Genomic DNA, 18,309 nt, shown 5'->3' with positions numbered 1-18,309 from the left:
TGCACTGCACACCCGACCCCACAGTACTGCACATCCCAACCCCACTACACTGTATACCCCAGCCCCACTACCCTGCACACCTGACCACACTGCACTGCACACCCCAGCCCCACTGCACTGCACACCCCAGCCCTACTACCCTGCACACCCCAGCCCCACTACCCTGCACACCCCGACCGCACTGCACTGCACACCCCGACCGCACTGCACTGCACACCCCAGCCCTACTGCACTGCACATCCCAACCCCACTGCACTGTATACCCCAGCCCCACTGCACTGCACACCCAACCCCACTGCACTGCACACCCCAACTCCACTGTACATCTCAGCCCCACTGCACTGCACACCCCAACCCCACTACACTGTATACCCCAGCCCCACTACACTGCACACCCTGACCCCACTGCCTCCTGCAGTTAACTTTCAACTTGCTCCATTCCCGACTTGGAGCTTTGTACTTACCTACCTTCTGCTTGAGATAGTGTTTCTTCCAGATAGCTATGGTTCATGGTACCTGGATGTTATTTTCCATGGTAGCTGGATGAGATTTTCCCTGGCCATATTAAATACAAATGTTCCCATGTCTGTGCTACTTCGGACCTCCCTTTTCTGCTTTCTTTTTAATTTTGCCATTTATTACTCAGTATGGCTGTTTTTCTTTTACTTAGCTATCTTCTTTTGTGTTGTTTCCTCTTCCAGAGTGTACTTTCCTTGAGGGAAGGGGCTTTTGTTCTGTTCACAGAGTGGGGACTGGTGCGTAGTGAACATGTGTTGAATGATGAAGGAATGAATGAAGGAAATACGATTTGAAATTTCTAAATGACTCTAGCTACCTTTATTGTAGGAACTTCTTATCTTTGAATTTTATCGGTAATATAACACGAGCTTCTTTCTAAGTAAATTCTGACCTCTTACTAACTGTGAAGAATTGTAGCTTATTTACATTGGGCTTGGAAGTTCAAGATGAATATTTCCTCCATGAATTTTCCACACTTACAACCCAGATCTGCATTGCAGGAGAAATGGATGTGTTTATTGTGTCCTTCTCTTGGTAGCTCTTTTCAAGTTAGTGGTTCTATCAAAACTCAGTGAAATAAAGGGGTGTGTGTGAGTTTATGTTTATATTTGGATGTGTATGTTATATATAGTACTCATCATTTTTAGAAATTCCTACTTCAAATTTATTTTCTCTATCTCTAATTTCATTTTGAGTTTACCTCCATTTGTGTGTAGTAAGTTTGCTCTTTTTTGGTATTCAAACAATTGTGATTTTTAAAAAAATTTAAATGTATTTTATTTTTATTTTTTAAAGATTTTATTTATTTATTTGAGAGAGAGAGAGATAGCACAAGAGAGAGCATGAGCAGGGGGTAGAGGGAGAAGCAAGCTCCCCTCTGAGCAGGGAGCCCGATGTGGGGCTCGATCCCAGGACCCTGAGATCATGACCTGAGCTAAAGGCAGAAGCTTAACCGACTGAGCTACCCAGTTGCCCCCAGTTGTGAATTTTTATTTATTTGTTTGCTAAATAAAAATGTGACCACTAAAAGGCATTTGAGAAATTTTCACGAGTATATATATGCAGGGAAAATTGATGAAACCCCGTGTGTGCTAAATTTTCCTGATTTAATTCGAACTGAAAGTGTCTATTATCTCCACTAAGGTAATTCTTTGAGATATAATTATGCTGGTGATTGTAATTATGAAGGTTGAATAATTTGGAGGAGAAAATTACTCTGAAGTCAAGGGCCATGTCCCATTAGAAGTTTTCCCTCCAACTCTGACCTTTAGGATGCTCTTTTCAAAATATGAATTCCATCGTCTCAGAAATATGTCAGGGTAAGAAAATCTGATAGTTCTTTGTCTGTCACATCATCAGCATTTCCTTAAGCAAGAACCTACAACACAAAAACCAGAACATGCAGAAATTCAGTGCTGCCAATGGTTGTCTTGTTGAGGGGAAGGGTTACAACAGTGCATATGCTTGGTTTTCTTTCTTTAAGCTTCTTAAATAAGCAATAAAAACTTCAGTTGTACTGCAGGCAGCTCTGCTAAAAGGTATATCTCTGTAAGGTGAATTACCTTCTCCATGCTCTGTGAGTAGGTGAATGATGCTGGTATGAGATTGAATTTACAGTGCTTTGTGTAGGTTTTTTTCCTAGCATGCCATTTTTTAAACTTAGGATGAAATGTCATATACATTCAGATTAGTACACAGAACATAAGTATAAAGCTTGTTAGATTTTTCACAAACAGAACACACCCACGTAACCAGATCAGGAGACAAAATATCCCCAGCCCCCAGAAGCACGTATTATTGCTTTGTTTTAGTCATTTCTTATTCAGCCTTTATGGGATTATTATTCAGACATCTACACACCATCCAGGATGACATTTACTAGCTTTTGAACTTTGTATAAACTGAATAATAGAATGTGTACTCACTGGCTTTTTTATTCAACTCTTTGTGTATGAGATTCTTTCATTTAATAGTTTTCCAAACCAGTTGTACCAATTTACATTCCCACTTGCAGTGTATGAGAATGTCAGTTGTCAACAGTTGGTATTGAGAATCTCAAGTCTTTTTTTTTTTTAATTTTTTAAAGATTTTATTTATTTATCACAGAGAGTGAGAAAGAGTACAAGCAGGGGGAGTGGCAGATGGAGAGGGAGAAGCAGGATCCCACTGAGCAGGGAGCCGGATGCGGGACTCAGTCCCAGGACCCTGGTATCATGACCTGAGCCGAAGGCAGACGCTTAATCGACTGAGCCACCCAGGGGCCCCGAGAATTCCAAGTCTTTTTCAGTTTGGGCCTTTGTGGTGAATGTGTGGTGATATTGTATTGTGGTTTTAGTTTGCTTTTCCCTAATGACTACAGAAATTGAGCTCCTTTTTCCTGTGTTTATTGGCCATTTGTTCCACTTTTCTATAGTGCCCATTCAAACCTTTTCCCCTTCATTTTCCTATTGGATTATTACCCTGTTAGCAAGTCCAGGAGAGACTTTCTCACAATTTAAAGAGAACACCTTATCCATATCTGAAAACCTTTTCAAAAGAAAAAAAAATGTTGAAGATCTTTTAGTGCCAGTGTTGATGAGTTAAGTGGTTTTAAGAATCTAAAACTAAGAAGATTATTTAAAAATAATTAATGATACTGCTACATAACCTACACTGCTGTTTTGACCAGTCCCTCTTTGCAAGGAAATTTGGAAGCAAATGCCCTCCAGTAGAATATCTTAGAACAGAAAGCATGAGTCCCACTGTTTAAGCCTGTAACTGATCTATGGAACATGATGCTGTCGCAGTACTTTTACTAATGTTAAAGAACTCTAGTTATGTTCATTTTTGAGTCCTAGCTCAACCTTATTTCTCCATAAGCCTTATTATTTTTGTAAACTATTTTGTATAATGCCATGTTGTAAAATATGTTTTAGCAGACACATTTGTATTTCGTTTGAAATTGTAGATGAGTAGGCACCAACTACTGATTTAAATTTTTACGAAAATTGTAGCTAAAACTCTGTTTTGAATAACTTCTCAACTGAATAAATTGTAAGTTAGATTAGATTCTGAGAATACGCCATGTAAAGAAAACAAGTATTGGACCAATTTAATAGATGCTACAGGAAGGAATAAATTAAATGAGAAAGCAACATTTTAATATTTCCTAGCTTACTTTTTCCCATGTTTAGAGTCATGCATCCAAAATGAAAATGTCTAAGCATCAACTCAAAATGACAACAAGACAACCAATCCCCTTGAATTTTCTCAGCCAGATTTTTTGAGAGTGTTTGAAGTGTAAACTCACTTCTTTTCACTTCCCTCTATGCCAGAAGCTATTTCTCCATGATTTGAAGTCCAGGACACTTTCTCCATACATGAGTTTATTTTTGCTTTTTACATTACTTATTAGTGTATCTACTTATTAGTGTATTTCTTGACCAGAGTAATATTCCTTGAGGATTGGGGTAATATTTTATTTATGTATTTGTTTTTTTACCAACATCATGTCTAATACAGGCCTTATAGCATAAGCTCATATTATATACTGAATGGATTCATGAAAAAGAACAGTTACTCATCCATTAAAAAGTAAAGAAAAATCTAATCCTTGTCTGAGAGAAATAATTATTTCCAAAAATGTCACTTGTCTGCTCTACATTGGGGAATTTTTATTTTTTTTATCTATTTTATTTTAATTTTTATTTTTTTATATCTTTTTAATTTTTAAAAATTTCTATTTAATTTAGAGAGAGAGAGAGAGAGCATTAGCCCGAGGGGCAGAAGGAGAGGGAGAGAGAATCTGAAGCAGACTCAGCGCTGAACGCAGAGCCGGACAGGGGGATCTATCTCAGGACCCTGAGATCACCACCTGAGTGGAAACCAAGAGTTGGACACTTAATCAACTGCACCACCCAGGGGCCCCACAGGGAATTTTTATTTTTTAATGCAGTGAGAATCTTGTTTTAGTCCATTGCCTGACTGTGAAGGTTTATATCCTGCCTCACCTAAATCTCTGCTTCAAACATTTACCTTACTTGGCTTTCTTGGAAACCTGACATTCTGGTCCATGAATTTTTACATTTGCCTAATTAATTTATTTTTGTCATTTATTGATAGTAGATGATTCTTAGTAGATGATTTGTCTTATTTTCAGGGTGGCTAACCTCTGACCTTTTAGAAAGTTAACTCGACAACATCTGTTTTGAATTCATTTTTCTGGACTAGAATGATGATGGAGTCAATTTACTTATTTATTAAAGCACACTTCTGGGACACCCGATATATATTTGGCACTACTGTGGGCATCATAGGCTATAGTAGTGAATGATATCATCTTTCCTTATAGGGAAATTGCATTCTAATTAGGAAGATGATACATTTTGAATAAAAAGATAATACAACATAAATGAAAAGTTATACAATATAAGTGAAGAAAAATATGACTCTACAGAGTGACTTGGGCTGCCATTTTAGATACGTTTGTCAGAAAAAACTGCTTGTCACCAAGAAGATGACCCAGTGACACAGACCCAAATAGAGACTGAGAGAGAACCATGTGCCCATTTGAGTGAAAATCAGATCAGGCAGAGGCCCTGGAACAAGAACAAACTTGGGTCATCAAGGGGCACCAGGAGGCCAGCAATGAGAAGAAAGTGGAAGAAGGTGAGGTTGGGGAGTATCCACGAGTCAGATCCTGTAGGACCTTGTGTGCCATTGTAAAGACTATATATTTTCCTAAAAATTTATTTATTTGAGAGAGAGAGAGAGCAAGAGCTAGCATGAACGGGGGGAGGGAGAGGGAGAAGCAGACTCCCCACTGAGCAGGGAGTCTGACATGGGGCTCGATCCCAGGACCCTGAGATCCTGACCTGAGCTGAAGGCAGACCCCTACCAACTGAGCCACCCGGGTGCCCCAAGACTGTATTTTATTCAAAGTATGATAGGAAGCTCCATCACTTTGGATTCTCTGAAGAAGAAACTATAGTGGGCAAGATTGGAAACCAAGAGATGACAAATGGTCCAGGAGGGAAATGAATAGGCATCATGTAGCTTAAATCTCCTTAACAATAGCAACATTTGTTTGCATGTGGACAGTTATAGGATACCATCACTTTGTGCCTTGTGGAAGCTATTCCACATTTGTGTCTTTATCTAGGATCGCTGGCTATACTTACTGGGTTTTAGAAAAGTCTGATTCAAACTTTATAGAGCACCCACCTGTAAATTCCCTGCTTCCTCCCCATCTTTTGAGGTGTTTTTATATAGAACACCATGGGAAGGTTTCTGAATATTTTTCAAGTAGAATTTTAGGAAAAGAAGATTGCTTCCTCAGATATTATAATTGGTTTTTACATTAGTTATATTTTCTGTGATTGATTGGACCAGGGTGTGCAGTGAGACATCATTGCAGCTTGAAAATATGCTTCCTCTTGTCTTCTCTTTCATATAATTTTCTTGGAAATGGCCCTGAAATTGCCCATAATTATTATCTTTTTACTATAATTTGGACACCAACACTATCTTTCTCATACAAACAGGATTTTCTTTAGATAGACACACTTGCTGTTTGTGAAGCAAGTGCTAATTTACTCTACAGAGCATAGTCTTTGATCAATTTCACCTAATGTTTATAGTTGTGTCATGGAATTTGATCGTGAAATTATACTAACCCACAGACTGCTTTTGAATGAAGATTTTGCAGAATGATTACATACAAAATTTATTAAATTCTTTTTTATTATTTATACTAATATGTTTTCATTTTATAATTTTAAAATTTAAAGTTTTTACTTATATCAAAAATAAGCATGTATGTTATATTTAAACCAAATCTATGTGTATACCATTTCACATAACATAAATATCTGCTGTTACATTTTCTTACTTTGTCATTACTATTTATTTATGTTCTTTTTCCCTGGACTCTTCATTTCTTTGCTTTAAGGACTATGTCTTCCTATTTTGCCTCTGCAAACTTGACTTCAGGATAGTATGCATAGCACATACTGTATAAGTTGAATCAATGACAGGATACTTATACATTTGAGCGGCTTTAAATTAGCTATTAATCCAAATAATGATTAATTCAAATAGTCTCTAGTGGGAAGAAGCAAATAGTGTTGTATCTAAATGAATATGTACATTCATTTTGTTTCTTCGGGCTTCCTTCACAGCTCAGTTATCCTTCTGCTAGCAGAGAGGCACGGCCTGACCATGATTTCATAGCATGTGTACTGCCCTTGACATTAGACGGAAAACCAATTTAGTGGTGTATGAGTGATAGAAAATGATTAAATTGTTGATAAATTAAAACACAATCTTAAGAAGGTGCAAAAATGAATATGGATTGGGTGAAGGACACATGATTTAACTTTTCCTTTCATTGAGAAACTATAGATTATACAAGATACATGTTAACTATTTTCTCTTTGGATAGCAATAGAAATTATAAAGTTACATTCAGATATCTATGGTAGGATAAGAAGAATATTAACACTGAATAAAAATAATATCGGATTTCCTTCTCTTTGATAATTTTTCCATCTGAAAGTCAATAAAAACTAGATGAGCTGTGAAATAGCAATAAACAAATTGCCCTTTGTATTGAAGTTTCATAGCACTTTCTTTGAGTGATTATGGATTCTCAGATGACTGGGATTTCTAGATTTTTTCCTCTTCTTGTTTGCTGTTGCCTACACTTATTTTCAAAACGATTTTATTTGTGTCTGAAACAAGACTTAAGTATTCTGTTCTAAGACTCCCGTACTATCTCTAGGTTTAATGTTAGTAAGAAATATTTCGTAATGAAATATCAGCACGTATTTTCATATTAAACCGATATCCACTTATTTTTCTTGCTTGAGCTAATATTTTGTTTTTTATATGCCTATTAGGGTCACCAGAAATGTTTTCCCATTCAACTCCATTCATATATATACATACATATATATATATATAATTTTATATATGTGTACAATTTACAATGTAAAATTTTATTGGAGTGACATTTACCCTGGACACTACTGAAAAAGAGATTTTCTCTATTGATCATGTAAAACTTTTTTCTCTATGGCAACTCTGATGTGGTGAGCGCAGTATCAAAACATTGAGAGGCTGCAAAAAGCAAGGTTAACAAGGCCAAACGGACGCCATCTAGTGGTTGTACAGACCTGGTGCAGCCTAATTTACTAATTGTCTTCAGGGAAGTGGTTCACAATTCAGATGCCTGAGCCAAGCAGCTAATATAAATAGGAGAAACGGGCGGGGGAAAAAATTCATTATCAGTATATATCACACCCTTTATGGTCATAGAACTATGGTGTAAGCATATAACATAAAATAAACAAGATGTAGAAGAATATATTTTAAACTCAGGATGGAAAGAAAAATTTATGCTCTGTGATTAATGGCTCCAGGGAATGGTGAGTTCAACCTAGTCGCTGATACCAGGTTTAATTGATTGCTGTCATTCCAAAACAGAGGCCCAGTGTTGCTAGACTTTACAATTTTTCAGGAGAACCTGGAAATCTGGATTTGTATATGAAGCCTCCTAATTTTAATATGTTGGCTCATTTTTTTTTTTTAAAGATGTGCCATGACTCCAACTTAAATACATCTTGTCATCACATTTGGTCATTTTGAGATTTTTTTTTCCCCCAAAAGTTCTTGAATTCATCAATATCATTTCTTTCAGAGGACAGAAAATTTCTTTCAGATGTTAGGCATCTTCCAGCAACATTGTGAAGTGAGACTGGAATATAAAGTTACTGAATCACTGCTAGGTTGGGTCTTGGATGAAGATCATTTTTATTCAACAATAGACACTATTCAAGATGCTGAAATTATAGCTGTAAATAGGATAAGCTCTTTTCATTGGTCTCTCCTAGCACTGTGCCTTAAATGGGATACCCAGTAATGTGATCACAGAGCATGTCCACTTTCTATGGGGATGGCACCCTGAGGGTTTGGTTATAATTTTCCAGTGTTTTTCTTGGTCTTGAGCTCCAAATAGAATTTAAATTGATGATTTATATTACTTTGGTATATCTTTCTCATAACTTTCTGCTGGGCAGCTTTGAGTTCTTAAAAAATAACACTAAATTACAGCGCATAGTTAGGGGAGAGCAAAACACTAAGAGAGTTGTTTGTTACTTTCTATCTTTCACCAGAGCCCTTAACTTTGACCACATCTTTCCCCATCTGCACAGAAGAAGTGAATAAAGAGAAAAAGGAAGAATGATCAGAATTCCAAGTCCTTTGAACTTGCTGAAAAAGTAGGAGAAGTAGAATGAAAGGAAAAGATCCATGAATAGCCCTGTGGCCCAATTCCTTGTCTCAGGCCTCCTGTGTTCATTATCTTGAACAGCCACATCGAAGGGCAAGCCGTAGTCCTTCCTATTGCCCATTGGGCTCTTCTGGGCCCTTTCTTTCGTGCTCGCTTCGGCAGCACATATACTAAAATTGGGCCCTTTCTTTCGCTCTCTGACCTGATCTATCACCACTTTCTCCCTTGTTCTTTCTGTTCCAGCTCCCTGGTCTCCTTGCTGTTACTCCATCACATCACAGATGATCCCCCTCACACCTTTGTACTGTTCTCTCTGCCGGAAAGAGCATACCTGTGGATATCCACTTATTCTTAATGTGTACCTGTCCTTGCTGAAATGCCACTTTCTTAGTGAGGTCTACCCTCAGTGTCCCATTGAGAATCCTATCCCCCTCATTCTCAACCCCTCTACTTTGTTCTACTCCCCCCTCCGCCCACAGTACTGACTACCTTTTAACATAATACATAATTGACTTATGTTTATTGTAAGTATTTACTCTGCTAAAACATAAGTCCTCTGAGGATAGAGATCTTGGTCTTGTTTTGTTTACAGATGTATCAGAAAAGAGTGTCTGCCATATACAAGTGCTTGGTATACATTTTTTAAATGAAAGAATGTTGAACTTTGTATTCACTTAGATCTGGGTATATTTTACACAGTCTGTTTTGGTCCCCAAAACATGTGTTAAAAGTAGAAAGAAGTTTGTATGTTTGATCTCAATATAGAGGGCGGTCACTTTGTATAGATAATTAGTATAAAAGAACTATAAAGAAAAAAATAATTGGCTTCAGGCAGCAGAAGGGACAATAAGAGGTTGAAAGACTTGTGATGGTATCCTGGCTACATCATTTACTACCTCTCTGGTCCCAGGTTAGCTATTTGTTATATTTGAGTCTCAGTTACCGTATACTTAAAATAGGAATGATAATAACACAGTCTGTCTGACTGACCTTCTAAGTGTATGATAATGCTTTCTTTCCTGACACATACTTGTCTCTTTCAACAGTTAAGCCAACATATGTCCATATTTGTCGTTATTTTACTTTTCAGTTCACTGGACAAATTTCCCCTTTAGAATAAAAGCTCCACAGGGACATATCTGCGTCTTTGTTTTTCATTGTTTGTGTTCCCGACTTGAAACACAGTGTCTGGTCCATCATAGTTGCTCAGTAAATATGTTGTTGAATGGATAAGCAAATTTAAGCCACAGAGTTCATATTGCATAATAATAGTAAGTTGGTTTATAGTCACTCTAAGACAGGTGTCTTTTCTTACTGCTACGGTCTAAGCTTACATCATCATCAAATATGTGTTACTCAGGCTTTTTTAAACCACTACCAAGATGATGATCATCTTCTTGTGTTACTGTCTTAGAAGTTTAGTGAAGTAACACAGAAAACACTTGGCTGATGTAATGATTTTGTTATAGGTCTCTAAGCTGGCCGGTGTTTTGGTCAAGCATGGTGTCAAGAAAGGTGACACTGTGGTTATCTACATGCCCATGATCCCGCAAGCGATGTATACCATGCTGGCATGTGCAAGGATAGGAGCCATCCACAGTCTCATTTTTGGGGGATTTGCATCCAAAGAACTAAGCAGTCGTATTGATCATGCAAAGGTAAGTGCTTTATTTGGAGAAATCAAGTAGTATCTACATACAGTACAGCCATATTTGTCTGTGAATGAACCATCCAAGAGTGATCTGTACTTACAAGATTCTCCTTTCCAATGAGCTACTTAAAATTTGTGTTTTCCTTGGCATATATATATTACCCAAAAATTTACTTTGGGGTCAATCTTATGTGAAAAATATCTTACCAGGTGCTGTGAGGACTATAAAATATAAGATCAGATGCATACCTTTCAAGTTAGCTTGCCCTATATTTGGGGCGTGTAAGACATACAAGGAAAATAACTAATAACCAATTTATTCATTAACATATTTATTAACCTCCTACTATATACCAGGTACTATCCCGAGAACTCGGTAATGAGTGGTCCTTACCAAATGGATGGAACACATGGTAGCTTTATAACGTACATACTTCCAGGACTGGAGATATAAGCAAAGTGGTGAAGAAGGGCTATCGGGGGGGGTGGATGACATGTTTAAATGGGGGTACTAGAATAACAAACTTGATAAGGCTGTGGTGAAACAATCACTGAGATACTGAATTGAAAGCATTTGACACAGTGCCTGGTATTTAGTACTTATTAAAAAAAGGTTAGCTATCATCTCCTTATGAACTTAGAGCAGGAATCAGCCAACTTTTCTCTGCTCAGTTACCAGACAGTGACTGTTCTAGGCATTGTGGGTTACAGGTGGCTACAGCATCTCCCCAGCTGTGCTCAAGCAACTTTACACACTGTGTAAGCAGAGGACATGACAGCGTCCTGAGAGAACTCGGCAGAAACATGCTGTGGACAGGGTCTGGTTCTCACCCATTGTTCACAGACCCCTGAGTTAGAAGAAGGAAGGACTTCTTTCAGTTGGAGTGGCTGAAGCAGACTTCTTGCAGTTGAGATTTGAGTTAGATCTTGCCTAAGATTCAGCCAGTTGAAGAGAATGGTGTTGTGGGATCCAAAAGGAGAGAAAAAGAATGTGAGTCTTTAAAGAGATAGTAAAGGGTAAAATTCATTGGGAGGACGGGGAAGAGACAGAGGTGGCTGAAGAGGGAGAGGTGGTGAGCTTACAAAGGTAGTTTTGTCTGAACTGAGTCCTGTAGACCTTGACTCGTCAAAGTTTTTGAGCACCTGCTCAAAACATTTAAGCAATGCTAACAGGAGGCAATATGACATAGTGAGTGGGAGGAAGGTGAGAGCCTGGAATAAGACCCATTGGCAGGTGGTCTGTCTGTGAAGTAATGGGCGATGTGCAACAGAGTAATAGCAGCGGGAAGATTAAGGAAGGAAGGTAGTTACGGGAGTAACAGATGGTTGACCTTCAGAGTGTCACAAACCCGAGATGAGACCTTCCTAACAAGGGAACTAATAGGTATTGAAGGTCCCCTGGGTGCAAGGCAGACAGTGAGGGTTTGCATATCTGACTTCATCTGGTAATAGATCAGTTAGTAGAACTAAGAAGCTGGTTTGTGGACTAATTGGATAGATTATTTTCTCTCTTTTTCAAACATATTGAGTCAGTGCTTATGAAGATAAATCTAGGGGGGAAATAGTCACTTAACCTGCAAACCAGTGGGCTGCTGGGGTCTCCTTTGAGGAAGCTATAGACTCCAGTGTTTTAGCTATAGAAATCCTAAATACCATTTGGATAAAAGTATGAGATGTATTATATGTATTATTTCCTTTTTAAGGGAATTATATGATGTGGGGAAATTGAGATACATAAAAATGAGGATTTATAAAATGTATAGTATATCACTGGCTAAGTTTTTATTCATCACACATGATGTAGGAAAGACATTTGGGTTTGAAGCCGATGGCCAAGAAAGAATTCTTGAGCCGTCTTTGGTGCAAAAAGGTGGTTTAATTAAAGAACGGAGACAGGACCCGTTGGCAGAAAGAGCTGCACTGGGGTCATGAGGAGTGGCCCGTGATATACTTTCAAGTTGGGAAGGGGTTAAGGATAGCATAAGCCTCCCAGGTATTTTGGAAACAAAGTTTCCAGGATCCTGAAGGGGCTAGCTGTTGTTAGGAAAAGGTCATTTGTTATGTTTAGGAAAAACTCAGTCATGAGACTCTTCAGATGTGTATAGTGGTGGATCATATACTTGGAGGATGATTGCCAACATGTATCTTGGGGGGGTAGAGATAAAGTAAGTTTCCAAAGGAATTTTTATATGTTAAAGTAGACTTACAGGGTCCTGGGGGTCAGGCTAAGATTGTCTTTTGCCCTTAGCAAAGTATTAACATCGAGACAGCTGAGTCCCTAGAGGAATGTCACTTTGTTTCAAGGACTTGTCAATGGGCTGTAAGGTAGTAAGGAAATTTAATAATTTTTCTTCTGCCTTTGTTTCCCACATCAACACACACACACACACACACACACACACACACCTTTCTTAAGGAGTTTAAGCAATGAGTGTATATGCTTATAGGCATGACCATTGAACAGGTCAAATTAAAGGTGAGGAGATAGAGATATATATCTGAGATACTTGGATAGAATGAATAGTTGAAATCAGGAATGATTTTGATGTCATGATTTTCAAATAAATTGCCTCAAGAAAAAGCTTTATTTTAACAGATGAAGATGGGAAGACTGCACAGTATCCTAACAAGTCAGTCTAGACCAAATAAAATCTCCAATAAAAGGCTGTTGAATAGAAATGTAGAAGGGATTCTTTTTTTGACGGAGTCTAATTTTGACTTTATTAAATTATTCAAGCTTTGATATATTCTATATATATTTTTAATTTGATATGGAACTTACTTTCATTTATTCTGAATTCTAATCTTAGGGAATGTTGTCTAGAATTATTTTTGTGAGTATTGCAGATATTAAAATGTGAACTCTATTCAAATGTCAGGTCTTTAAAAATATAATAAAAGGAAACAAGACTTATTTTTTTTTCTTTCTTTTTTTTTCTTTTAAAAGGCAGCTTGATACAGCGTGAAGAGAAAGGTTCTGTAACCAGACAGAACTAGCCCTCTTTCTGATTCCACCACTTGTAACCTGGGGCAAGCTATGTAACTGCACTGAGCCTCAGCTCCATGAATATTAAATGATATTCAAAAAGCAGACAGTATGATATATGCATAACTTGGTATAATATAAACCTTTCCTAGATGAAATGCATTATAACTAGAAATCAGAATTCAGGAATGGATGCACTATCTTGGATTGATTATCTGTCTCCTGAATAATTTATTATCTGCCTCCTTTGCTTTGGATTTCTTGGTGAAGAAACAGTATACTTAAAAGGATAAAGACATCTTTGTTTCTGCAAATTAATGAGAATTTTGGTTCAGTTCCAAAAACATTTATTGAGAGTTTATGGTATGGCGAGCATTGGGACCAGGCATAGAAGACACAGAGATAAATGGGATCCATATTTGGCCTTGGGGATCTTCCTGTTCAGTGTGGGGTTGAAGGAACATTTTGACTATAGGTGGACATCTGGGGCCTGCCCAGAATGGAGATTAACCCTGACTTCTTCAGCTCCCTCCAGGGACACCTTTTGGCTACTCCATAGTATATCTTGAAGAAGGACTAGCAAGTTGTCAGGTAAAGAAAAGTGCCAAGTGTAACTTAATGACAGGTTCAGGCTTTGGGGGGCTTGAAACTTAAATCCCTTGGGGGCCCTTTTAAGAAAAATACAACAAAATTACAAATATAGTATTTGGCAAAAATGAATGTATTTAGAATGAGAAAAGAATCATGAAAGAAAAAAATCAGAGATTCAGGTCCCTTTTTTTTTGTGGTCACATTTGAGCAGAGATGCTGACATAAAAAAATGTAGTAACCCTTCCTGCTAGCAACAGGCTGACCCTTCCCACCTAAGAAACACTACAACTTCAGCACCAACCAACCAGTGTGGGCGCCTCGGTAAATACAGGGCCTCTAGGATTGCATGTCACCTGTTCAGGACAATTCTACCTGGCTTCGTGAATTCTTTGGGAAATATTTTTTAAACAGCTCGTACTTACTGGCCCAAAGCATCACCGAACAGGAAGTTTGGAGCAGGTAAGTGAGATCTCTGTGGAAGTTGTTAGGGCTACAACATTTACAAAGGGTTTATTGTTTTCAGGTCACTTACTCAATAGAGAACAGAATTATTACAACACTTCTTTAAAAATGTTAAATTGCCAACCTGCACCTGAAATATTGTGCTCGCCTAATTAGTATTGCTCAACTTTCTCAATTATTGTGATTTTTCTGTTGCAGCCCAAGGTGGTTGTTACAGCATCATTTGGGATTGAACCTGGAAGAAGAGTAGAATACATTCCCCTTCTAGAAGAAGCACTGAGACTGGGACAACACAAGCCAGATAACGTGCTCATTTATAATCGTCCAAATATGGTAATATGAATATTGAATTTGGTGCTTGCTTATGGTGATGTGCTAAGGATGATTCTAGTTTTGACCATGTGAAAAAAAACACTAGATTTATTAACTATTAAATAGACTTCCTGAATGTCACCATTTTTGCAAAAAAAAAGGTATGAATGATGTTTTCTGTCTTTATGAAAAAACTAGCTTAAAACAAAAAGATTGAAACACATATAATAATATGTAATGTTAATGAATTGGATTCTATGAATAGTCTATTGTGGTGTCATGTATTAAATTATAATAATCACGATGATACTAACAAACACTGTTTACCATATGATTTTTGATACTCTACTAATGAATAGTTTAAAAAATCTTGCTGATAACTTATGAGCTACATAATAGCATTATTCCTGTTATGTAAGAGGAATCCAATGAACAGAGATAAAATAACGTGCCCAGCTAGTGAATGTCAGGGTCATGATTTGAACACATGCACTCTGACCACATTCTTGGTCCCTCAGCTCTCCTGCCTTGTGGAGTGGTATGATTAATTTGTATATAAAAAATTATCTTTTAAAATTTTAGAGAAAGCATTTAGTCTGGAAATAAAACTATGTTCAGGAAAACAAAATATGATTATTCTAAACAGATAAATTATTCTGTGATCCATGAAGGAAGAAAAAACAGTCTAAGACCACAATGAATACATCTTACGGTGCTTTTCCTAGTAAATTTGATCTAATGATCACCTTATTTTTACATCCATGCAAGTGTCAGCTATTTATAGTGGAACCAACTTGGGTTCCTAGCAGATTAAAATTTTTTGCAGAAGAAAAATGATAAGAGTGCAAAGAATCATGTAATTTTATGGAACTCTTGAGAGGTTATCTGCAGAAAATGCTTAAATGACAAGATAAAAGAATAGAAAGCATTAAAACTATGTCATTTTGATTACCACCTAGCAATTCCCATTACCACATTAAGTTTCTGTGTAAAGTTTTAGTAGTCTCTGGTTCATGAACTGCTGCACTCATTGATTTAAATATCCTTACTGTCTCAAAGAATTTTGAGTTTCTTTCAGATGCCCTCAAGCATATTTTTAAGAAGGCTTGTTGCTGTTAAGGAAGGAATAGAGAGTCAGCAATAAAAGAGGATTTGGGTATGAGGAGGTTGGAGGAAATGTAGGAACACACATACACACACATACACACAAGCGTTTCTGTGAGTATGTGTGTGGCATTTGCATATACATAAACTCATGAATTTGTAAGGAACTTATGCTAGGCCCAAAGCTAAGTACTTTCATATACTTCTTATTTAATTTTCACAAACCAAGGAAGTAGATGCTATTCCTGGCCCCATTTTACAGATGAAGAAACTGAGTTATGGAGAGGTCATAGCCCAAAGTCACAGCTAATAATCTTGGTGCCAAGATTTGAACTTTGGTTCAATGACTTTTAATCAATAAGATATGTGCTATTTCTTTTACTTTATAAACACACTTGAAATGGAAATGCAAGTTTCCTATTCAGATTTTTCTAATGCAAATCTCTTCTCTTTCCTCTTTATAGGTAGATATCCCTGCCTCCATCCCTCCTTCCCATAACTGGCTTTCTCTCTCTTTCCTTTTTTCTTGAGACTCTGCCCTCTATTTTGACTCATCTTTATTTTAGATGAGGGCTTTGGATATCTCTTGTCCCTTATGGTAGGCCTGCTGTTTAGTTAGTAATTAAGCCAGGTGGACTGGCTTTGCTTTCAGTTTAGAGACACAAATTATGAGGCTCAGTGGTGTGTCTCATTAACCAGGATTGCATTTTTGCCAAAGGAGGTAAAAACCTTGCTGCCATTCCTAAGCCTCAAGCAAGCAATGACAGAATCAAAAGAACATTACATCAGTCAACTCTGGTGCTCTGCCAATATTATTGGCCTTTTAAGAATGATAACAGGACGTGTCTATAGAAGTAAATGTATATATGTAAAAGCTAATGATGATTTTTCCCTCTCTTCCTTTTGCCAAGTCTTCTTTACATATGCCTGTAAAGGGTTTTCTTAGCCTGAAGAATAACCATTCTTTTAATCCTCATTTCATTCGATTTTGTGATCATTCAATTGACATTTTTCATTAGGCAGTGTGATAATTTTTTTTTATAGGTCTGTTATTGTAATGTCAAAGGCTTGGTGATTTGAAATTAGTTGTGTTTATCTGATTCATAAAAACAAATGGAAATATACAATCTGGTTATAGTTAACTATTTTTATTTATCTCATTGGCACATTCAGGGTCTATCAGAGTGAGGCCAGAGAAGCCAATTGGGCCTTAAACTTCACCTTTACGCAGTTCAATTCTGATTGTTATCTGTAATGTGTTTATTCACAAAGGCATTTTATTTGTGATATTAGATTGAAGTGTTATTTTGTAAATGTACTCACTTAAATATATGACCATATTTACAACCCTGATTAATATATTCAGTATCCTGAAAAATGGAAATGGCCTGGCTTTTCTAAATCCCTCAGAGTCTTTGGGCTTCACTGGGGGATCACCTTGATGAAATGAATGGTTACGTAGTCTCTTTAGATGGTGGATCTTACTAACTTTCACTGAGGAATGTGTAGCCTTGCCTGTACCTAAACTAATAAATTCACCAAATATAAACTTCCTGATGTGTCATCTGGAGCTTAGTTAACATTTCAGAAAATAATCAGGCATGTACTGAATCTTAATTCTACTTAAATAGTTGTGACTCCCCATGAGAATAATTTTTCCATAAGCCACTTCCTTACTCTTTATCTCTCTGGCTTGTTTTGTTGGCAGTATTTTAAATAAAGAGGTCTAATCTCTTTTAATTGTCTCTAACTCATGACTCTATTACCATGAAGTTTACAACACAGAGCTTGGCTCAAGGAATAAAAAAACATTTCTACCATATTAATTATTAATTATGCTCATTAATTTTCAAAACGAATTTTTGTTCTTGAAAAAGCAAAAATTGATTTCTCCTCCATCCCTGAAAATGATTTAATATTTTCTCATTTGGAAAGACGGCCACAGTATTAGTTCTAAATTGCCCTTGTATAAAGAAAAATTTTAATGGGTTAGTTGACATTTCATCGTGAAGACTTTAGTTCCAAAATAAAAGAAAAGAAGTTAGAAAAATAGAAATTGGTTTATAAAGTTAATAGTGTACATATGTTTATGGAAAACATGAACCTCTGTTAGTTAAGCTCTGACTGTTGATGAAAACATGACTGCATCACTTTGGATTTCTTAAAGATATCCTTAGATTTGAATAAAACATGTTCTTTGGTCAGTTCAAGTTGAAGCCAACATTAAACTGTCGGACTTTTTAGGAATATTTTTAACTCATGACCCTGAAATATGTAGTCATCAATCTGATATTTAGTGCTATCTAGGCCTAGACTTTCAGTCAGCTGCTCAAACTAATATATATAGATTTAGTCAGTCTCCATTGTTCTGCTGTAACCTCCTTTGTTCAGTGCATATTCCTGTATACTTCCTGT

The 18,309-nt window shown here is 36.9% G+C and overlaps 1 protein-coding gene across 1 annotated transcript in view; it reads left to right on the top strand.

The window, feature by feature from the left end:
- ACSS3 (acyl-CoA synthetase short chain family member 3) overlaps nt 1–18,309 on the top strand; it is a 140,339-nt gene that overhangs the window by 37,014 nt on the left and 85,016 nt on the right. Inside the window, exons 3-4 of the mRNA XM_021689851.1 lie at nt 10,258–10,446; nt 14,677–14,811. Coding sequence (XP_021545526.1) covers nt 10,258–10,446; nt 14,677–14,811 — 324 coding nt within the window. The remainder of the gene's footprint in view (nt 1–10,257; nt 10,447–14,676; nt 14,812–18,309) is intronic.

The sequence above is a fragment of the Neomonachus schauinslandi genome, chromosome 5 (assembly GCF_002201575.2).
Source record: "Neomonachus schauinslandi chromosome 5, ASM220157v2, whole genome shotgun sequence".
Taxonomy (NCBI): domain Eukaryota; kingdom Metazoa; phylum Chordata; class Mammalia; order Carnivora; family Phocidae; genus Neomonachus; species Neomonachus schauinslandi.
This window is presented reverse-complemented; position numbering and strand designations above follow the sequence as displayed.